Source organism: Typha angustifolia, chromosome 15, assembly GCF_048772165.1.
Source record: "Typha angustifolia cultivar Huaian chromosome 15, ASM4877216v1, whole genome shotgun sequence".
Lineage (NCBI taxonomy): Eukaryota > Viridiplantae > Streptophyta > Magnoliopsida > Poales > Typhaceae > Typha > Typha angustifolia.
In genome coordinates, this window is record NC_133253.1 from 15,499,243 (window position 1) to 15,523,366 (window position 24,124).

Sequence of the window (24,124 nt, forward strand, 5' to 3'; positions counted from 1 at the left end):
TAATAAACACACATAAATAACTAAACTACTCTGCTTTCTCGAAGTTTGGAGGATAAAATAATTGTCAATAATTTTTGCCTTGAATAAAAGAAAATATTTTTCTTTTATCTACTCATAGTTAACTCGGAGATTCATCCAAAATAATAATAATAATAATAATAATTTGACTTAATTCATCTAGTTATTTATGTAACTTATATAATTGGATGGATAGCGAAAATGAATAATATTTTACCATCACTCAGAAAGAAAAATCACCACATACATATTATAAGATATTTAAAAGCATATGTAATATAGCATTACAGTATTCAATGAGTTTTATGATAAGCTCCTAGGTAAATAATTGCATTAATTCTAATCAATATTTTATAAACTTGATACACAAAAAAGTATATCAATAATTTTGAAGAGCATCTCTCTACCAACACTATAAGAAGAATAATTATTAAGCTCCAAGGACATAAAAAGTTCTCAATGAGAAACATTCAAAACACCCATGCTAGCTAATGTTAGCTTCCCTTCAATCTGGATCAGATCTTGAAGGCTGAAGCAGTAATGCTATAACCTAATAAATGAGACACACGGGGGTGCACCAAGACTCTGATTTAATATTTGTACCTTGAAATTGGAAAGAGTGGTTATGGTTTTGGGTTACTGGGGAAAAGGGGTAGGGTAATAGGTAATTTTTTTGAAAATAGGATTAAACTTTCATTTTATCATAGATTTTTTATTTTATTTTAATCAAATTGAAGCTGATTCCTTATTAGGTATCTGGTTGTATATGATAAATTGTAGTTCATCTCTTATTCCACTCTTTTATCCAAGCAACCAAATGGGTTAGCAAAAGTGGGATCAAGTCCTTGCAACTTTGTTTAGACTAATTGTTAACCCATCTTTTGACATCCTCTCATCTATACGATAGGATAAATCTCATTGTTACGTTGTTGGTTTTGACATAATCCAGGGATTATGAGCTTTCACTGCTACCTTTTAATTGTTAGAATTAAGCACCAGCAAAGTAAATATAATGAGAAAACTACCTGCATATAAAGGTGAAAGTGGTCACGTAGAGAAATGGTGCATTCTTTGTCATGGAGGTAGGCGAAAGAGAAGAACATCTATCATGGAGTTGATGAAATGGGCTAGTGGTTAAAGTTTTTCTTTAGCTACTGCTTCTTGGATATGCCAATTGCATCATGTAATCTTTCCATGATTGAAGATATTATTGCATCATAACAGAAATGAGACTGAAAGGTAAATGTGATCGTAGTCGACTATCTTGCAAGAGCTTTCGAAGAATACAATAGTTCAATCATTGACAAATTCATACTCTTCTTTCTTCCCATCACAATCTGAATATGAGATGACACAAGAGTGTAATTAGGAGGTAATCAACCATCCATCAGACTGGACTGTTTATCAATCTCGGATTTGCTGAAGAAGAGAGACATTTTCTTCAGGACAGCAATGAATAACTGCTGATCAGATAGTTCTTCTGTTCACATTAAATGAGTCATGGAACAAAACGCCATAGATCCACTGCTATGTCAACCTCTTTCTTCTTATGAAATTTATAGAGTTGCGGTACATCGAATCGGAGCTACAGATGCCAGCCAGACAACAAAAATAATGAGAACCATTAATTATAAAGGGATAAGCTGCATTTTCTGAAAATAACGGGCACAAATAATAAGCAAGAGAATCTGCATATCCATTGTAAGCATCAGCGCACACCGTAGGGGTATCTTAAATTTGGAGCACACTGTAGGGGTATCTTAAATTTCTACGCTACACAAACTGAAAATCTATGGCTGAGTTTACATATCACACAGCTCATGCAGATGGAAAAGATGTGGCGACAACTGAAAACTCTTTTGTCAATGTCAAACCATTAATGGCATTAGTAATTACCTCACATAGAACATCGGCACTTTTGGCATTGCAATCCCGCAAGGCTGTCCTCCTAATATACTGTTCATCACACGGATAATACATAAAATAAAGAATAGGAGCAAAGGTAGTTACTTAAAGAGTAGATGAGGTTTGCTACAATTATGTATATGAACAACTCAAGTTCAAGAAAATCTGACAAGCAGAAAGCAAGTTCAGGAAGCCGAATCAGTATTCCACAGAAATATTTACTATTCTACACAGCAAGAGATAAGAGATAAGATTCACTTCATGTTAAGATAAACTTCCTGCGCCAATGAAGCTGAAAGACAATCTCATAATTTGACTCGTTAAATCTGATCTGAAATATCCAGAAACAACAAAATAAACAAAGGTCAAGTTTTTGAAATTCTCAGTCCTTTTGATTAGGGAATATCAAGGCTTCAATAGTTTCTTACATACACTGAGGCTCTACAAACATACACACATTAAACAACAAGAAGTAAGCTTCTGTCTGTTCTCTCTATAATGGGATCAAATTTTCTTTCTTATTTTCTTCATTTGTGCTTCTAAGAAGAAGATGATAACCAAGTAGCCATGATAAAATCTGTCATTTCTCTTTCATCTATTCTTTACATGCCTCGAGAAACTTTTAGATGTATCCTTTCATTCCACAATATTAAGAAACAATACATCGGGATAGATCACTACTCTACCTGCGAACTAGCATAAGAGATTGATTGGCAAGCTACCCTCTTGTTTGATTCAGCTTTGGTCGAGGTTTTCATGTCATTTTCACAGGATTACTCGGGTGTATAATTGGTCATACATTTTTTTGACTTTCTCTAGAGCCTTCTCTACATTGACTTGTGATCTAGCAGACTTAATACAACTCCGAAACTGCTTGAGTGTTGTTGATAATGATCAAATGAAATGAAGAATTTGCTAGCTTGACCAAGCTAGTTGTGACCTTTGACCATCCCTATTGATTATTGTAAAATGCATAATATTTCAGTCTTTCCAAGAGGGGTCTTGTCTGATATTGTATATGGTATGTCAAAAGAAGGTATAATATTCAGTGGATTGATAGTCTAATTTGTACAACATAACCAAGCCACTACAGGGCAATTGATGCTCCCCACTCAACAACAGATTTAACACTTCATAAGAAAAAGTCAAAACTTACATCTCTTGTTGTACTCTTATGAAGAGAATAGACTGCACGAGAGGCAACCTGAAATTAGTTTGAAGATCTTTCAGAAACATCATTCCTTAATAATATAATGTAGCAACTAGCAATAAATTCAGTTCTCACCTTCAGAGCCATGAAGACGAACTCCATGTCAGACCCCTTCTTTCGGGTTCCAAAGGGAGGATTCATCACAATAGTATCTACCAAAGGTCCTGAACAGGATGTTTAATATAAAATGAAAAAAAAATTGAAAAGCATGACTTGTTTAACTAATTTGCTGGAAAAAGTTTATATGAATATGAATAATATGTATCTACCAAAGGACCTACTTCAACTTTAATAGGAAATAAACTAATTCATGTTGTATATCTAAACTCATCTTTATAGAACTATAGAAAGATATGAGAACTAACGGATATAGGATTCTAAGCACTTCTAAAGTTGCATCAACCTCTCTCATATTCAAAAGAAATCTAGGCACCTCAAGTAACTACTACTTAACAGTCGTGTGCATCAAAGATGTGAAATTTTATTCTTCTATAAATTTGAACAGAAACCAGAGCAAAACTAACCAGATTAGTTATAGAACTAATCTAGTAATCTTAACGCCAAACCATCTGGGTTGCATCATAAAATTACACCAAAGAACAAATTCATGTTGTATAAGTTAACGGTCAATCCCATAGCTCACTCAAGATATTGGATATAGCTTTTTTTTTCCCAAATCAGCGATTTGTTTTATCTTTCTAATAGTTCAGTTTAATCTTAGGACACACCCATAGGATTACATGCTCCCCTTATCATATCTGGATCTCAAAAGTTGGTGTATCTGATACTCCCAAAGCCCACATTACCTCTCAACTTCAAGCTCTTAATGTCAGACCAAATGAAATCTATGTCCACCTGCATCAACAAGAACATAATCCAAAAACAGAGATATGTCACTTTCATCTGCAATAAAATTCTGCGCAATAGGATTTGCCATAGAATTAATCTAGTAGAACCACTTTAACTGGCATTATCTCAAACCCAGTCTCAGCATGCTGGTTTAACAATTTGCCAGAGCGAAAGCAATGGACACAGCCATTCACATTAGAACATCATCTTTCAAAGTCAAGCATATGAAGTATAAAGTATAAACACAAAATGGTCAAAGAAGAGAAAATTGTCAATAGACAATAAGCAAATTTGGCAGATCTCCAAATTGAGACCAAAAACAAAATGAAGGCATGTATTTTAATGCCCTTTTATAGGAAATAGTTGATTGTAGTGATGGCCCATCATGATCTCAGCACAGCTACAGAAATACTAGATAATCACCTGTATAAAGTGTAGGACACCCGTCCAACACATACTGATGCTTGTCAATTCTATACCTTCCCATCCTGTACTGAAACAATACTATTTGTTCCTGTTCAAGTGTATTTGGTATGAGGACTTGCTAACTTGTGTAAGTATTTTCACTCATACCAGGGGATGAAGGGTTAAAGTGATTGCTTTGTTATTTAGTCTTTTGAACAATTCCTCGACGATTTTAGTTGTTTAATTTGGATAACATTTATCAGATGAACTATATCAATATTTGTGGACTACAACATTTGCTTTTCTAAGGCTTAACTACATAATGAGTGAAATTGCATAGTATTGATGTAGACCTAAATCTAACATACTCTAATCCATACGAACAAAATGGCGTCAAACTATATATATATATATTGTATTAGTGAGCATATATGCACGCATATTTATCTAGGGATTTATAACATTTATCAGCAGATTATGTTAATTTAATTACTACAATTACTAGCGGATTATGTTGATTATCTGTGGAATAATCTTTTCTTTTTCTGAAAGAGAAGTATTCAACCTCATATCAAGCACTCTTAATGCAAGTAAGCATGTGTTTTTTAAAGGAGTGTTTGATATAAGTTAGAATACATTAGATTTGGTTCTACGTATCAATATCATGCAATTTCACTTATTATGCAATTAATTGTTAGAAAAATGTTGTAATATGCTAATAAGTGTTGTAAATCCATAAATCCTAGTTTTGGTCGATCCTGATCGGGATTGGCCGTAGCTGATCGCTGATCTAGATCCCGGGCCGAACTGGTGTCAGTCGGGTATCGGCCAATACCAGAAACAGGTACAAGTAAGAGAGAAAGAAAGCAAGGGAAAGAGATAAAGTGGGAGCAAGAGAGAGGGAAAGAGAGGGAGCAAGAGAGAGATTGTGGGTTGTCGGCTTACAGTAGCGAAAAAATAAAAAATAAGTGAGAGAGAGACGTAGCGAAAAAATAAAAAAACTGTTTTGTAGAATGAGAGAGGTGGTAGTCAGTGAGGGTGAGGAAGAGCGAGAGGATGAGAGTGTTAATAAGAGAGAGTTAATGGAAGACAGAGTTTGATAAGAGAGAGAATTAGTGGGAGAGAAGATAAGAATTTTTTTATTTGTGTGAGAGAGGGAGAGAGTGTGAGTGATAGAAAAGAAGAGATATACAGATTGAAAATAATATTTATTTTTTAGTATATAAGTATATTTATATCTTATTATTATTTTTTCTAAACAATTTAGAATTTTTCTACATTTTAAAAAATATTTAAAAATATAGGTCGATATGGACGGTCAATATCGCCAATACCATCGATATGATTGATACGTATTATTTTTTCAAACGACTGATCTTGATCCCGATTCCAATACTTACATAAAAGTGTTTGGTATGAGGTCGAGAAGGCTGTATACAAACTTCTACTCTTCTAGATAATCAACATAATCTGATAAAAAATGTTGTAATCCACAATAAATTAATGTAATCCACTGATAAATTGTATAAATCCATAGATATATCTTTTTTTTTAAGAGAAGAAGTCTAAAGATAGCGTCCTCGATCTCATACTAAGCACTCTTCACACAAATCCTGCGGATGTAGAGCATATTCTAGGGTTTAGAGCATTTCCTACATACTTACAACATTTCTCGCAGATTCAGAGCATTTTCTATGGATTGATCAAAATTTTATTAAGCATAGCAAAGTTCAAATTTGATAAATATTTGAGTACCAAATGACATCAACTAAAAAAAAAATCTGATTAGTAGGTATATGAGCTCATATATGGTTTGCAAAGATGATAATAGCTAGTTTATTAAGAGAAAGATGAGGAAGAAGAAGATTATTTATTTAGGTACTGTCTTCTCTGAGAAAAAGTATTATTTTCTTTTGGGAAAAGACAAACTAGTATTAAATTCAAAGCATATGCCTCTTACTACACCCAAACATAAAGCAAAAGCACTTTGATCCAAAGAAGAGTCAATTTGGTGAGGGATTCTTGTAATTTAATTGTATTTGATTTTTCGATTTGTAATAATGAACTATAGTGCACCGCATATATAAAATGTGTGCACTTCATTATAACAAAATGTGCATCCACGATAAAAAATATGTGTGCTCAATTTTATATGCTAAATTTAAAAATCAAATACAATTAAGTTGCAAAAAGTCCCAATTTGGTGATTCTGCAAGGGAAAACAAAAAATGGGATGTGCAAAAAGCAAAACGACACAGGGTTTCCACACAAAATGGTCAATCTGAAAAGGAAAAAGATTTCTAGGATTACTTGTCCTTTTCTTTTTAAATAGCCAAGTTGCAATTTGAAGCTTTTGATCTGTGCATTTGAGAAAGCATAAACATAGTACCGGATGAACCAAAAGATGGGTCCATTTGTATAGATAACAAGTGATACTTATGTTGGTATTTAATAACCAAAAGGGTTAAAAGCATCATCACTATATGAACCTAGGAGAATCTTCTGCAATTTGTGTCCTTAGGAAATCTGTCTTTTTCCCTTGAGAAAGAAAATACAGAAAGAACTAGCAAGGATCAGTATGTTGTCCATGGCATATTGTGTCCCATAAACATAAATTCTGATGCATTGGTACTCAAAGACTGCATAATACACATTGTAACAAGTATAATGTAAAGTGCAAACTACTACAGAAAAGTAAAATTCTAGCAATTTAAAATGGAAGTTCATAACATGAAGAACATCTCCATTCTGAAGTAAATCTAGATTCTTAATTATTCAAGGTAAGTTCAACAATACAGCCTGTGAAAGTCTAGAAAGTACCTCCAAATCTGCAGCATTTTGTGAAGCAATTTCAAGAGATTCTGGATCAATGTCAATACCAAGGACATGTCTGCCATGTCAAACCAATAGATAATATGATTATCTTCACAAGATATGAACTGGAAACTTCAAGCCATTTAAAATATATCACTTATTAAAATACAAAAGGAGACTTTTAGATAGCAAAATCATATTGTTACTCAGGCTGAAGAAGTCAAAATTTAGGCAACATGAGGGAGAAAAGAATCATACAAAGAGAAGAAAAGTTTCCCTAGTTTCCTATAAGTTGGCATACTCACTCTGCACCCAAAAGAGCGCTTGCTATACCTAGAGTACCACAGCCGCAACCGAAATCAGCTACTACTTTGCCACTTATGTCATCAAAGGTATTTTCAGCCTGGCATGTTTAGGAATGACAATGAATAGAAGGATGCTCAACAAAATTTTACTTAATTTTTGCAGTGTTATCACCCACCTGAGATGCTTTAATAGGAATATATGATGAAAAGACAACCCAAAAGTAAGCATCATAAAATTAGAACATAAGTCAAACAAAAGAATAATGAGAAGAAAGTACATTAATTAAATGTCCATTTTGACATCTTCTTGCAGCTTTACTTACAGTTAAGTTATATTGATAATTAGAATTTAGAAAGATTAAAACAAACATAGGATGTAATGAATCCTTTTACACGAGCACATAAATACTCACAAACTAAATTGAGATTGTGATGACTATGAAATTCTTAAAGAACTTCCGTTTTTAGAATTCTTACATTTCAGATAGACAGATAACTAGTTTTCTTCAGAAAGCTTATAAATTGACCACAGAAGCCTTATTTTCAGGAAGTGCAGAGATGAACTAACAGCCAAATACCAAGTCTTAGTTGAGTGCACATCCATCATTTTGCCAATTTAATAGTCAATTGACTCAATTTGAGGTATGATTTGCAATTTATCCAGCTGAACTAGTCACAAGGAGCAGTCACATACCAAGAAAACATTGAATGAAAAGTTCGACATTTATCAGAAAGAGCATCTAAAATGTTGTATTAGATGTCCAAATCGATCTCCTTAAACACAACTGTCCAATTTTCATTTATAAGGCATTGCAACTCTTCTCAATTTTCAAATAAAGTTCACCTTCTTAATGAAAAATAAAATAACCCATTCACCCTCAAGAAAGATAGTTGTCATGGATTTTGCAAGACTAGATGTCCTTTTCATGAAGATCTCACAAAGAGATTGACGAATATCAAATAAGGCAGAACATAAGACACAGAAAGAGTTAAAAACAGAGCGTCTCAATATTGTCCCTTCTATTTTCTATTTCTGTATGTCTCAATTCTTCTTTGGTATCCACTAACAAACGCACTGAGGAGCTTATGAAAAAAGCATTGATGAAAAAGGTCGAAGAAAGAGAAATACATTTATCAAACTCTGAAGAACTTATTAATTCATCTAGTAAATGGGAACTACACTCTCCATGATGGCTGTTCTCAACTTCTCATATATCAAAGTATGGTTTCTTGTCTCAGAATGATGGACCCAACTAGAAGCCATGAACTATATACTTCTTGGTAGCATGGAGAAACAAAGGAGATATTATATTTGGGACTAGTAGGGGCATTTTGTTGTGACTTGTTAGAAAGTATACAATTACTTAATAGAATTTTGATGCACGTAAGGAGGGAATTTATTTTGAGATTGCACACATTATATACAGTGTAAACTATAATTTATTATCTAAATTTAAGTTATGAAGAAGAATAATGAGTTATGTTTCCAATATATAGAACTGCAAGAAATCCAAATGGTTGGCATATTAGAAGCATGCTAATTAGCTGCACAAAATGAAAGTACTTTGCTTGATTCTTCTTCAATTTTCTTACCTTTAGGTAGAAGTTCATAGAAACTTGTAGTTCAATGACTAGTTTGAACTTTGAAGATATTATTGCCACGGTTTAGGCTAGTCCTATTTCACTTGGACACAAAATCCAAGTTCTTTAAAAGCTTAGAGAATATGCATTTAAACAGGAAAAGTGCTTCTGGAATACTTTTCATAAATCTCTATGATGAAAAAAAGGACACTGAAATTGATCATACCCCATGCAACCCCAACCACCTGATCACAATTAAATGCACTTAGAGGTGCAGCGGAAGAACTGGCAGACATTCCGGAGCACCAAAATTAGCAATTGAGATATAGAGTTAGCTTATTCTCAATGTTCTTAGAGCTTATCTCCTTTCTCTAACATAAATCATTTTAACAAAGATTTAGCTAAAAGTCTAAAAAGAAAACAAAAAAGAATAGTTGTGGCTGAAATGTACTGCCCCCGAGACTGAACAAAAATAAGAAACTAGAGGTAGTCACCTGTCTGTTTCAATTAAAGATCTAATTAAATATGATCCAAATACTTGATTCAGCTATTCGTCAATTAAAGTGTATCAATGAATTACCGTCATGGAGTTCGGCTGCGACTTTTCAGTTTACGGTCTAGCTTTTGTTCCACTTTTCCGCATTATATTTCTAAGGTTATAGCATCTTTTGTTTAGAAAAAAAATCATTAAATATTTAATCTGGATTCAATGACCAATCTAGCAAAACAAGAAACGAGAGAAATTCTAAAATCAATCTATAGATACAGACTGGCAACTTTGCTTGAATCGACCTCATTTACTTACTCTGGATTCAACGAACAATGGAATATAACCAACTCCCATGCACAATTAAATATTACCAAACTGAAGCGATTCAGCATAAAAGACGAGAACGTATTCCATTAGCCCAATTCATATACCGTATAAAGCAGTCTCGATGCAATATGTGGCCCGGTAGGATATTGCTCCAGTTCCACCTGCTCAATCCATTCACCCGAAAAATCAAAAACTGAATTGCGTTTGCACAAAACTTACGTAGATCCCACCAAAATTGCAACTTCATATGATACATGCGCTAAAACTGGACCCAGGAAAGAAAACCAAACATTTTCGTGAGCTGTTCAAAGGAAACACGCGATATCTTGCCTATGGAGCGTAAAATCCAACTAGTGGTTAACAGGAAGGTGATAAGAAATTGGGACTAGGAAACCTTTGGGTCGGAGAACTGCTGGAGATCTCCGAGGAGGCTTTCGAGCTGCTTCAGCTTCATGATTCGAAACAACCGCTTCGCTTTTGTTTCGTTCACAGAGAAGGGAATATCCGAGGGGAAAATGAACCCTTTAAGGTGTTTGTAGAATTGCCTCGCTCTTTTGAAAGCTCTTAATAAGCGAGTGAAAGCAAAGCGAGCCAAGAGGGTGCTCTTATTGAGTTCAATAGTAGCTTTGCAGACAAGGACCAGGAAGATCAATTTGTAAATTATATTTCAAACTAATTCTAAGGTGGAGAGAATTAATTTGAAGTTTAATTTTGACATTTTCTTAACCATTAATCTGAACATTAAAAATTAATTATAAAGTGGAGAGAAAATAATATAATTTTATCTATATTTTAGCTTGGAATTAATTTTTGAGAATCCCAAGAAGCATTCATAAGCCAAATTTCCAAAGTTTTGCAGCATAATTCTTAATAAATTTAAAATAATGGAGATAATAAAATAACTTAAATAATCTTATTTCTATTCAAATTGGTAAATAATTTTTTATATTAAAAAGGCCCGGATTAACCGATATCATTAACTTTGGACGAAAAACTAACGGACTTAGCGACACAAAACAAAATTTATGAAGGTAAAATAATTTTAGTTTAAAATACAAGAGAGTAAAATTTATATAACTTTGGTAATATATTCCCATTATTTATAAGAGCAACATTTTTACTATTATATTAGGTATTAAACTGTATGATCTATGATAACATTTAAGAGTTTTGAAAGGGATTAGGGTTTTGGGCCCAATTAATAATATAAAAGATTTACTTTGTATTACATTTGGAAGGTCAAACCATCTAAAGCATAATTTCCTCTCTTAGTCCTTCTAGTTTATTGCAAATTGTTAATTTTTTCTAATAATGATACAATTTTTTAGCTAACTTTGATCAATTTTACAATAAAATAAAACTAAATGGAGTGTAGAAGGAATTAGTTCACTCTTTCTTTTCTTCTCTTTCTTCAAAATGAGATATTTTAGTTGTTGTTTGAGTTAATTATATTTCGACATCCTCAACAATCGCTTAGATTTAATTTAAAACTCTAAATTATTTAGTTGTATCACGTTAAAAATTATGTTAGAATAAATGTTAGATATTTAACAAACCAATTAGATGGATAAGATATCCTTACCTTGTCCTCCTCTCTCTTAGTACAAGTAGATGTAGAAAATATAGAATGAAGAAGTTGCCATGAGAGTCCATTAAAGGAAAACAGTAATTTTTATCCATCTATTAAGTTACTCAAAATTTTAAGATTATTTCTATCAAAATTTCTAATGAAATATGATACATTTAAATAGTTTAGAATCTCAAGTAAAAGTTATAGATAGTTGAGGGGAATTAATACATAATTAACCCTTATTGTGTTTCTTCTTTTTGGCAACTTAAATATCCTTACGAGTATAGATGCTTACCATTTTCTCAGTAAATGGAAAGAGATTCTAAGTTACAAATGCAGTGAAAACATAACCTAGAGGCCAGCTGATGTATCTATTATAACATATAACATTAAGGCCGATGAACGAAAAAAATAAAACATCGGTCCGAAGAAACTATAATCGAATGGGTGTCGGCGTGTGGTTTTCGGGTTATATATCTAGCCATTTACTGAATCAGGACCAGCAGAAACAAGGAGATCAAATGAAATATTAGATGTCCAATTCCTGCAGACAAGCAATTTACAAGCTGAAAGAATGCAGAAAGCACAAATAAGATGGAGGCTCAACAAGCATACCTAGAGATTTATGGGAGTTTAAGAGATAAATTCCTTGCAAATTTATTGACAGAAATCAATATAATACCACACTGATGGAATATACTGCAATCTTTCATGGGCTAATCAAAGCAACAGACAGTATGATATATAGAGACAGAAGGTGGTGCATCATTTATAAGAAGAAAAGCATAAACCACCATCATTTCTCCTGTACTACAGTTTTATTCTTCCTGAATGATGACTGGGGAGGAGGAAACATCTGTGATTAATCTCATAGCCCTAAGAAGAAAGGACAGGCAATGAAGGTCCCCACTCTCCATATAGGTAAAAAAAGGCGAAAAGCTGGTTAAAACAGCAGGGTTTACCATGCAATGTCTAGAAGTTGAAGGAAATAAGAAATCATGCACTGATTTGAAAAGCTAGAGAAAGAATTACATCATTGAGGCTTTCAGGTGTAGACTGACATGAATGCAACTGCTGAAACAACTCACCATGGGGAAGACAAAGAAACAGTTGTTTTTCTTCTTCTTTTGTCAAATCTGACTGATATATTTTAGACATACATAAAAAATAAAAATAAAAACACTTCATTCATTCATGAGGAGAATTCTCAGCATATTCTACCGTTTAGTAAAATAAAGGAATAACAAAATGTTTGTTTGTTTCTACCAACATATCAGCTATATGATGACCTCACTCAGTTAAGAGCAGGCAAGCTACTCTGATTATCTTTTTTCTCAAGCAAAATTATAAAAACAACAACATAACACAAATCAGAGCAGGAGTACCAGAAAAGTCATTCTTTGGCCGATGCTAATGTCTCTAAAACCCACAAGAACTTAAAAACACACATGCATAGTCCATGATAATTGGGAAATTGATTTCTAGGACAATGTCTCAGAAAAGAGAGAGAGAGAGAGAGAAGAGAGAGAGAGAGAGACCTCTTATCTTTGTTTTAAGCAAGAGATTTTCTTGGATTGAGGTGGTTTAGTGATTGAATAAATAGATTTTCATCATTCCTCCACAATTCACATGAGCAAACTGAAACAAAGAGTTCATAATAACATTTGCAAGCAGGAAACAATGTCCAAAACATAACAGTTGCAAACAGCATACAACCATTTATACAAACAAAAACGTCACGAAACATACAAATACTTAAGCACAATCTAGCAGAGGTCATCTCCCTAGCAAGTCTAAGGAAATTAATATAATGTAGTCCAAATGAAATAGAAAAGTGCGAAATATGATAGATATAGGATAGTTCCAAGCTTAAAACCCCCCAAGCTTTTGTAGTTTTAAGAGGAGCCCTTACAGCCCTATGATGTACTTGCTCTTCAACTAGTGCAGGAATAATGCTAGGTGCGGCTCTTGCACTTCTCCATGGCCCTTGGAGCTGCAAGGAAACAGAGTACAGGATGGACTTTGATTCATGAGCAAAAACCCAATGTGCAGCAGGTCAATAGTCATTCAAAACATATTGTTTGCGTTTTTATATAGATTTTATTAAAATATGGATTTATCTGCATTTAAAATTAAAATGGTCTCCACAGCTAGTTGATGTAGAGAGATGCAAAGACAAACTAACAAAAAATGCTAGATGTCTGATCTGGCACATATATAGGCTGCAGCCAGAATGCACAGGTTGCACTTTTGCCAGACAAGTACAATCAGATTAAGTTTTGCAACACCAGGAAGGCAGCGAGAACATTACCAAGATTTTAGCCCAGCTATTCAGGGGCAGTAATATGAATCCTTTTCCTCCACCAATCTCTATTAATCTATTTAGTGTGAAAGTCTGTGACATAGCAACCATAATCTGAACAGGATATCAAGTGCTATTATGTTTTTCTTCGTATGTCTTATGGCAATGTTGGTCTTCCCTACCTCTCAAATCCTTGTACTTGTATAATATCAAACCTCCGTGGAGTACTATTTGGTCTCTATCGGACATGTCCAAATCGATTTCAGATAACTTATCCTCCATAAAACTAAGCATAACTTATCTGATAATGCTCATTTCTTTTGTCTTCTCCAGTAACCTCATTCATTCATTTCTCATTAGTATAGATCTAAGTTAACAAAAGCAATCCTTCTTAGGCACTTCTCCATCAAACATAATTCCTTCTTCATTTTAATGTCATATTTCTAGGACAAGGTGGGATACTATTTCTCAATATCTGTAAATATTACCTAGACAAGATGTTTTAGTGGGACACATGAAACTAATCCAATAGTCAAGATTTACTTTTCCAGTCAATGAAGCTAATTATGACAAAACCCAGAAGTTCTGTGAATCTATTAATCTTATTTGGATCATATTGTATTTCTGCTAAAACAAAATAAATCAAGGAAAACACATATTTAATATTTTGTATTGCTGAAATGTGAATTGACTGCAATGACATTGTAATGTCATTTTAGATCCTACTATGAAAAAAAGATTTTGCCCATGAGTGAGAAACCACCTAGCTTCTTTGTTAAAAAATAAGCAGGAACTAGATCCAGCTACCTCATGTTTCTGTAATACAAGTCCTGATACCTCATGTCTTTTCTATTTTTTATCTCTACATGTACGTCATCCCTAACCCACTTTTTCACTCTTTGAAATTTTACTAGTTAGGCTCACTTGTGGTGACTACCAAATTGTATCCAACAAATGTGTGAGAAAAGATAAAACCACCTATATTGATCAATACCAATGCAAAGTGGTTAACAATTAAATAGACCAACCCAGGGACAGTTAAACAATGTAATGTCATGACAACACAATACCAGTGATAATGACCTCAAAAAAACCACCAAAAGATGGAACAATCAATTCAGGACAGAAGGAAATAAGTGCTCACAGCTTTCGTGAAGCTTCATTTGAGCCATTTGACATTTTGATGGTGGGAAAACAACTTGACCTTGAGATTTGGATGATATGGTGAAAATATTTAACATTTTCACCTGAATCAGTTAAGAGACTTATGAAATCAGTATGTTGGTTTTCTTTCGTGTATGTTCTTAAGTACATATTGAATTATTATTACTTTCAGTTAAAATGTTATTATCAAAATCATTCAACTGTTATCATCTCGCATACCTGATCCAGCTAATTGTAGCTTTTGGATTGCTCCTTGAGCTGTCAAGCTTGTTTATCTGCTGATATTTTTTTTCATAACTAATTCAATAAACTAACAAGTCAGCACACTGGCGAGTACAAGTCTGTGTAATCATATGTATTAACAGTCAATACTACATATCCTTTGTACAACTGGACTTGGGACTGATAAATGGTTTGGCAAGATTATTTAGTAGCCACTATGTCAATATGATACTATAATCAATATCTATTTAATAAAACTATGGGTTATACACTTATTAAATACCACCTGGATCATTTTTCGATAAAGAAAAGCAAGTTGAAATGTTTACACTAAAAGACGTGAATAATATAGTCACAGTCTAGAGTCATGTGTATGTAGAACCAAATTCTATCAATTTCGCATCAGTTGCTAGATTGAAAAAGTGGAATATGGGGGGCTACATATATATATATGTAGAGAGAGAGAGAGAGAGAGAGAGAGAGAGATCTATACTCTTTTCAAGTCAGCAAAAGATGGATGGGAAAAGGAGAAAAAAATTGGTATGACTGGATCCTTCTTACAGGAGACCTTGGCTGAGATAATCTCATTCTGATAGCAGTTGATGGATCATAAATATTAACCCAATAATCCCAAATACACAAAGTATACATGTGGAAATATTAGCCTCTGATGACGAATAGACAGGGGAAAGGACTACAGTAGAATAGGAACAATAGCATCTCAATAAATATGGAGGTCCTGAAGGCATGACTGGAGCATACTGATATGCATCACCTAATATGAGGTGAACTAATTTATTTTTAATGAGCTAGAAGTTTCAAGGGATTTCTAGTACAGAAGTGAATTTTAAATCATAAAGTTGTTGACACTGGATTGTTAGTTCTATTACGTAGCGAAAAAAAATCATAGAATAATAACTAATCCATGTTATAGGTTCCGTGTTAATACTGCATACCTAGTCCAATTGCATCTGAACCCTTCATAATCCTTAGCCTCCTGCAAGAGTCCGTGAACATCCTGAAAGTGAAATATTTGAAAACTCAGTGTCCAGGTAGTATTAGAGATATATAATCTGCAGAAAGCTAAACTTTCAGATAGGTCCATTCTAAGCAGATGATGCTAAAAGGAAAGGCAGGCAGACTTCCAATTTCGCAAATAATAGTTAATAGATGAAAGTGTATTCAAAGATAATAAAATTTGAGATTTAAGTTAACAATATTAACCTTATCAAATCGTCTTAATTTTGATGCTTCTTTTAGCAATGCTAATTCTTATTTAATGCATAATCAGATTGAGATTCCGTTTATCTAGGGGCACATTTTCCAGGATAACAGAAGGGAAAAGGATCAGAAAGGCATAACTTAAGTCATACCGCACAAAGAATAGTTGTTTATACAAATTTCCTCATCAATTAGTGCAATATTTAGTTGAACCAAGTTAATAGAACTTACTCCCATGGAACATCACCAACAAGCATCCAATCTCCATCCTTGTCTTCATAAGTTACCACATATTCAGATCCATTTAAAAGATCCATCAAACGGCTCTCAGATAAGCCATCTCTGCCTGGCATTCCATGAGACCCATAGTGACCTGAAATGCCAAATAAATTAAGCGAAAGTAAACTCCAAGCTGTGCTAATGCTTCAAAACTTAACAGACTAGATAGTCTTTAATCACAGAGAGATTGTCACAATATGCCTGGAATCTTTCCCTTATTATTTGATTACACAATGAAACTTCTGCAATGTTACCTGGGCAGTAGATTTCTGAAAAACTGTACACTTGCACAAAACATATGAAGAATCACAAATCTTAATATGTAGCAAGCTAGTGGTCCACAACAAGTGAAATCTACTCAAGTACTAAAGTGTTGTTACTCCAAATACTAAGAAAATAAGTAAATCATACATATTAGGGAAAAAAGAAACTATAAATGGAGAAACTGGAACTTTCAAATAGATATGTGCAGTCATATCTTGTGATACACACAAGAACATAATGATGACACTACAGTCAATGCAAAAGGTATCTTTCCACAAAGTTGTCAAACCGGTATTGGGCAATAACCTATCATCGAGCCTACAATAGCAATAAAATAACCCATCAGAGTGACCCATACTTATTTTTTTGAAAAGTTTGCATATAACACCCTATCTTTTAATAAAATTATAATTTACACCCTATATTTTTACTATTTATAAATTTAGCCTTATGATTTAACGAATATGTGCAGAAAATACCCTGTCATTAGATCAGTTAATTAAACTTAACCAAATCTTTAAGTTAAGTTAAGTATACTAAAAAATTATAAAAATACTCTCAACCAAGTCATACTAAGAGGATTTTAACTATTTTAGAAAAAAAATATATTTTGATTATTTTAGAAATAAAATATCTTTACTTAATGGAATATTCTCACGGTGTTAATTCAAATATAACCTACAACGTTTTCTACACATATTCGCTAAATCATATGGCTCGATTTATAAAAAGTAAAAATATAGGATGTAAACTACAATTACATTATAAAGTAGGGTATTATATACAAATTTTTCTATGCTTTGTATCCAATTCATACCAAGCATTAACAAACTCTAAACCATAGATGTCATTCACTAGAACATTAAAGCTGAAACTCCGGCCAATTCAATATGCATATTTCCAAATAATCTCAAGAATAAACAGTAATAATCAAAGGAGTGTGGACAACATAAGAACTCACCGCCAGAAAAGCCACTGAACATCTTCTCAAGTGCTGATGATAACTCCTTATAGTTGTTGTATATCCTTAGATCGACTTTCCTGAGATATGGGGCACCATCCATGCTTACCTTCACATAAAGACATCCTGACCCTTGTTTTGCCTCAGCATCTTCTTTGTTCTTTGATGGGTTGGTTGCCATCGTATTCTTCCTATAACTTCGGATTGGTGGCCAACCAACCACCTGTGCCCTATTTCATAAATAATTATGCTTCAGACTTCCTCTTAGATCTCTTCCATGGTTGCAGCAGTGTAATATTTGTGAAGAGTATAAAGAGATATCTTTATTGGGCAGGAAAAGAACACATGAAATATTCTCCAGAAAATACTATTATGAATCATTTCATAGTTTCTACTGTTCGAATCTAAATGACAGAAAGAAGAGAATGTCAAGATAACTAGAGGACACAAAATCCAAAACTAGTGAAAATCCAAAACTAGTGCTTCAGACTTCCTGTTAGAAAGGCAAATTCATTTTTCATTTGCTGTTATTGACCCAACTCAGGTGCTCTCAGGATTGATCATCTTGAATTCAGATCCAATCCTGGCAATCTAAACCAAACCAGAATCGCAAAACTTGGAGAGAAAAATACAAGATAAAAACATCGAAATTCTAAGAGTATGAAAAGCTGAAAACAACCAAGCAGATAGAACAAAAAATTAAAACCCAACCTAATGATAAGATCATCATGAAAGAGGAGGATGAGAGTAAAACTAATCTTTGCTGCAGAAATAAGGTGTGCATGCAATTCCCATCCTGTAAGCAATGCAAAAATAAATACACGAATAAATGATAAGAAGTGTAAACCAAAAGAGACATGTTTCTTTCAATAATTCCACAAAATTCACTTTTCTACTGATGAAACACAGAAAAAGATAGGAAAATACCGCCATAAATGCAGTTCTCTCGGTCACCAGTCTAAAAGGTTTCTAACTTTTATTATTAGTTGTCTAAAAAGATACCCATACGGAATAACAAACAAAACGGATCAAAGAAAGAAAAAAATAGGAAAACCCCAAAACGAAAACATGAAAATTTCCAAATTTTGGAGACGACACACAGTGATCAGTTGAAAAGGATATTCGCAAATTTCCTCTCAAATTCTTCACTTACTTTGCAGCCGGCACTTGTGCCTTCTTCTCTTGCTCACCTGCCTCTTTCCCTCCACTCCCCTGCCCCAAATGCTGCCCTCCTCCACCTCCTTCCGCTCTCGGCGGGAACAAGCTCCCACCTTTCCCCAAATCTCCATCCGACCCAAGCCCACCGGCGAAGACCCACTTCTCGGATTCATCAATGGCGTCCGAAAACCCCCTCTTCGCCCCGGAAACGAGTCCCTTGGGAAGAAGCCCAAAGGTGGCCCCCACCTTCTCCTTCCTCTCCCGCGACTCCGACCCAGGGAGCCCTAGCCTCAGCTCCGTCTCCTTGAGCTCTAGCGCCGCCACGTGTCCCTCGCCAGCGGCTACAGCGGCGCCGGTCGCCGGCGAGGAGGCCCCCGAGAGGCCTATGTAGTCGTGCTCCAGAGGCGGTGACATCAACCTTTTCCTCTAAACAACCCCAACAAGCATAAGCGTAAGGAGAGTAAGGAGAAGAATTCGAAGAGGAAAACAACAACGCAGAAGAATTTAAACTGAATAGAAAAGATAAAAGAACGAAAAAGGAGCGACCTTTGAGTTGTTTTCTTTTTTCCCCGAAGAGAAGCTTCCTACTATAATCGCGTTTCTTTTCTTCTTTTTTCCCCCTTTTTAAAGAAGCCGAGTATTTTATACCACAGTAGTGGGAGTAGCAAAGCTGCTCCAAGCAAGCAAGCAAGCATTTGCAAGGCTTTCACATTCTTCCCAAGCTTTTCATTTCGGTCTTTTTTGCATATCACTACCTACATTTTACCCTTATTTCCCTCTTCCATTAGGTCCATTCGCAATAAATGACTTCCAGTGGGTCCAATTTAGTTGGAAACTACTGATACTATTTCTAATAAATATCTTCGAGCTGGTCTTCTATACCTTTGAAATAATATAGGTGGTTATGTGCACAAAATATGTAAAAAAAACTATACAAGTTATTTTTCCCTTTTCCGGGGGTGTAATCATCTCTTCTGAGAAAAAGCATGCATTTGTGGAGTGCAGTGGGAGCAATAAAATTTTAAAATATACTTATTTATTGGGGTTGTTTTTGCTTTTTGAGGCAGCGTCACTGACCGTTGAGCGAGACTTCCCGGCACGAAAAAGAATAGACAAAATGAAAGTTCTCTGCAGTACCTCGGGTAAGGCTTCCTTAATCGGTAATTTCCTATAATAATAAGCGTTAAAATGTTAAATTATTTTTTATATTTTGTAAAGGAACCGGGGGGGGGGGGGGGGGGGGGGGAGTGCCCGGCGATGTGATACGTAAAAGATGGCAAAAAGAGACGATGGAATATTTTGCGGAAGGAAAAAGAAAAGAGAGGAGATCTTTATTAGATCCCACCCAATATTCCCAGGGACCTTTTTGTCAGTTTATTTATTGGATTAGAGGACTATAGTGAAAATTAATTAGAAATTGTTACATACTGCAACGTATTGCAACGTGACTAAGATGTCTACTCCGGGAGACAAGATCGATGCACGCCACTGCAAAGGCACTTCTTCCTTCTTCTTCTTCTGTTTTTTTTTTTAAAAAAATAATAATTCCCTCAGATATTATTTTCAGAAACTTCAGGGGCTTAAATGAAAAAAAAACAAATACAGCCACAATTAACACAAAGCACCCTTTCTTTTTCACCTTATCTTTTTCCCTCCATCGCTTTCTTTTATTTATTTATTTTTTATTATTATTATTATTATTTTGGTTTCCTTTTAGCCCACGCGCGTGAGTGACTGTCAACTGTCATCAGAAATATTCGAAACAACTCCCGACCGCCAAATCGCACCAGATCTCGCCACGTCATCCCCTTTCCCCCTCCCTTTGGCTAAATTCACTTCCTGCTCGAGATCGTACGGCTCCCGAGAGTGAGGATGGTCCGACACCAACGGCGGTGATTCGTCCCCATCACGCGCGTTTCGGGTAGTTAGGGGACAGGGAAGCGACCGCCCTGTAGACTGTAGTCTTTACCCCCCCCCCCTCCCTCTCTCCAGTTGACGAGGTTAATTTGACCGTCCAACCGGCCGGCGCCGGTGGTTTCCACTCGAGAGTGATGGCGGCCACTGACACCTGTCAACCCCACTAGGGACATAGACACTGACCTCTCTTATTTTCTTCCAATATATATATATATATATATATATAAACTTATTATTTACTTATAAGATATCTAAAGTATTTCTATACAAAAAAAAATTAATTACGAGAGTAGAAAATATTGATAATAGCTTGGGAGTTTGATTGCTTATCTATCAAATTATCTTTTACTACCCAATTGTTAGAAGTATTTATTTTTTAATATATATGTGAACTGTTTTAATAATAAATAAGCCTCCTTAGAAATTTATTTACACCCTTGATCCTTGTCCCAAACTTGATATCTAGATGGAACTATTTTAAATAAGTCACTTTATAGGCTCTACAGTTAGTTGTTAAGCATCTTACTTTGAAGTTAAAAATGCTAAAAGATTAATGATATATTTTTAAGCTTATTTAATTTAGCAATACTAGTAGTACAAATTAAGATTTTATAATATCAAATGTATTTTATATGCTAAGTAAAATGTTTAATATATTAGTGCTTTACTTAAACTTTCAATTGTGTCAATTATTCCTGTTATAATTTTGACTTATATGCAAAATATTTGACATATATTAATTTAAAAAAATATTTTTATTTCAGAAAATTACTTTGTCTTATGCTTCTTTAATATCTTTTTCTCTCACTTATTTATAGACATTGGAAACGATATTATAAGACAATTAATAGTTATAATAATAAAATTATCCCTATTATATTCTCAATAAGAATAAAATGCATATAAATCTTAACATTTTATATTTAAAATAAAATACTAAACACCACATATTATTATTATTATTTTTAATGAGACCATAAAATAACCTCTTTGGGTATTAAAATTTGAGTATATTATTTAGGCAAGTCAAACGCTCATACCGTGTAAATGTGACCCGAAATACACCCAATCGCGCACCCACATTCCCCACTCTAGTCCGCTGGGGTGGGGGGGCCACGTAGTCCCGGTCACTTCCTCCTGGGTAATTAATAATAACCCTCGCTTTTCCCTCGGATTAGCCAATGCCACTCATCAGATGACATTTGAAGGGCTCAAGATGGGTTGTTTTTTATGACGTGGCAGCGCTTGATTGGTCGTCCGTCATAATTTGGCCCACCATGAAGAGAACAGGATTGGGGATAGAATTATAGATAGATAAATAGATAGATATTAAAGCTCATTGGATTGGATTAGATGTAACCTTTAGGCTAATAAAATATTATTTAGGTGCCATAGGTATCATTAACCTTATATTAAATCTAGTTAATCGAATGACCTAATAGGGATATTTTCAAATAACATCCTACATTTTCATCATTTTATGATTAACACATAAATATTTTTCTCAGCAATTTTTGTGTTACATTTTGAGTTAATTAAACTTAACTATTTCTAAATACAAGGGTATTAATTAGAGAATATTTTGTTAAAATACTAAATGTAATTTTAAGTTGCGTTACAATTTAGTGTCATGGGATGATAGGATATGATATTAGGGCTGTGAATGGTTTAACCCTGAGCAAGTCGGCTCCAATTTATGCTTGACTCAAAATTAATTTTGAGTCTTGTAACTTTACTCAAGTTTGGCTCAGCTTAACTTGAGTTAAGCTTGAGCCGAGCCAGATCGAGCACAAGCCAGGCTAGATTGAGCACAAGTCAAGCTCGAGATTAGATTGAGCATATTATCAAATCTTATTCAAGTCGAGCTAAGTCAAGCCTGAGCTAAACCACAACTTATTTAAGTTGACATAAGTTGTAAGAGAAAGACGACGATAAGGTGGTGGCTTGAGGAGGAAGATCAACATGGGGTGGTGGCTTGAGGAGGAGGAGGAGGAGGAGCTGGCTTGCCGAATGAGGAGGAGTTGGTGGGTTGATGGTGGAGATGGACGAGGCAACAAGCTAACGATGGAGAAGAAAGATCGAAGCAACCAAGCAAGTGAGGATTTAGGAAGAGCTAGAGAAAGTTAAGTGGCTTTGTTTGAGAATTGAGACTTGAGAGTTGAGGATAGGGTTTCTAATTGGAGAATCCCTTATATATTGAGCCTATCGAGTCAGAGCCACTTGTTTATTTTGACAGTCCTATGTGATATGGCTTAAAATTAGTGAGTACTTAGCAATTTAATAGTAAAGTTGTGCAAACTATAGATTAGAGTTAATAGTAACCAATCAAAGTTATATAAGAAAAATAAGGAATACATTACAAAGTCCTTAAAATAAGGAAAGAGATGTAATCGAAAAATATTAAAAATGTAGCATGTTATTTGAAGGGTTAAAAAATGGTTCTTAACATATTTTGATGTCATAATCATAGTTGAAAATCTTTGAGACTTTGAAAATTTCAAATAGATAGTTGGTAGAATTAATAAATACATATAAATTATTAAAGGTAAAGGTCAAATAATCCTTTCTTAATTAACTCATGCACAAATTACAAATATTTTTAGAGTATTTTACAAATCACACCCCATATTTTATTTATTTTATAATATTTTATAACTCGATCTTTTTTTCTTTATAATTCTTGTTTAATACTCTAACGTTATTTATACTAATTAATATCAACTAAATTACTAAAATACCCTCATCATTATTTTTATCCTCTTTTTTGCTCTTTAAGGCACGAGTGATTTAGGTATTTATAAATTATATCATATATTATAACAAAATATTTTTTTACTGCTACCATTTAAATTAACGGAGGGTGTTAAATAAGAATTATAAGAAAAAATAGGGGTCGGGTTATAAAAAAAACCTCAAAAACGGGTGCAAATGATAAAATAAATAAAATAGAAGGTGTGATTAATAAAATTATCATATTTTTAATATAATTTTAGTAAGAATTATATAAAAATGATACCAAAATAAAAAAATGGTTAAAATGGATTTTGGTCGTGGGCATGACATAATGTTACTCATAAAATGGGTGGTGGGGACCATCATGTGGGGGCTCGCTTTTAGCGACCGCACTCGCCCGTGCTCATCATCTCCTCTTTTGTTCCCAAA

The 24,124-nt window shown here is 34.1% G+C and overlaps 2 protein-coding genes across 3 annotated transcripts; both read right to left on the bottom strand.

Moving 5' to 3' along the window:
- Positions 1–1,205: 1,205 nt before the first annotated feature.
- On the bottom strand, positions 1,206–10,623 carry LOC140777986 (uncharacterized). Of its 2 annotated transcripts, XM_073122461.1 has the most exons (9): positions 10,299–10,612; positions 10,009–10,065; positions 7,507–7,604; positions 7,208–7,277; positions 3,940–3,988; positions 3,209–3,297; positions 3,080–3,127; positions 1,915–1,974; positions 1,208–1,603 (listed from the first exon to the last, which is right to left on the bottom strand). In XM_073122461.1, exons 1-9 carry the CDS (start codon positions 10,356–10,358, stop codon positions 1,517–1,519), a joined length of 618 nt encoding a protein of 205 aa, XP_072978562.1. In that variant the 5' UTR covers positions 10,359–10,612; the 3' UTR covers positions 1,208–1,516. The 2 variants fall into 2 exon arrangements, with proteins under 2 accessions (XP_072978563.1, XP_072978562.1); XM_073122462.1 differs by lacking the exon at positions 10,009–10,065 and having other exon boundaries at positions 1,206–1,603; positions 10,299–10,623.
- A 2,490-nt stretch (positions 10,624–13,113) lies between these two features.
- Positions 13,114–19,750, bottom strand: LOC140777985 (auxin-responsive protein IAA21-like). The gene is made up of 6 exons (XM_073122460.1): positions 19,592–19,750; positions 19,041–19,471; positions 17,888–18,117; positions 16,615–16,756; positions 16,119–16,180; positions 13,114–13,467 (listed from the first exon to the last, which is right to left on the bottom strand). Exons 2-6 carry the CDS (start codon positions 19,457–19,459, stop codon positions 13,430–13,432), a joined length of 891 nt encoding a protein of 296 aa, XP_072978561.1. The 5' UTR covers positions 19,460–19,471; positions 19,592–19,750; the 3' UTR covers positions 13,114–13,429.
- Positions 19,751–24,124: the final 4,374 nt, after the last annotated feature.

Excerpts from the sequence above, each read along its gene's own strand:
- LOC140777986 (XM_073122461.1), bottom strand. The coding sequence starts at position 10,358 with ATGAAGCTGAAGCAGCTCGAAAGCCTCCTCGGAGATCTCCAGCAGTTC. Across the intron at positions 7,605-10,008 it reads CATCGAGACTGCTTTATACG|GCTGAAAATACCTTTGATGA; the intron begins GTATATGAATTG and ends TAAACATGCCAG. Across the intron at positions 1,975-3,079 it reads ATAAGAGTACAACAAGAGAT|TATATTAGGAGGACAGCCTT; the intron begins GTAAGTTTTGAC and ends TGTGATGAACAG.
- LOC140777985 (XM_073122460.1), bottom strand. The coding sequence starts at position 19,459 with ATGTCACCGCCTCTGGAGCACGACTACATAGGCCTCTCGGGGGCCTCC. Across the intron at positions 18,118-19,040 it reads GCACAAGTGCCGGCTGCAAA|GGCACAGGTGGTTGGTTGGC; the intron begins GTAAGTGAAGAA and ends TTTATGAAATAG. Across the intron at positions 13,468-16,118 it reads TTCAGATGCAATTGGACTAG|CTCCAAGGGCCATGGAGAAG; the intron begins GTATGCAGTATT and ends GTTTCCTTGCAG.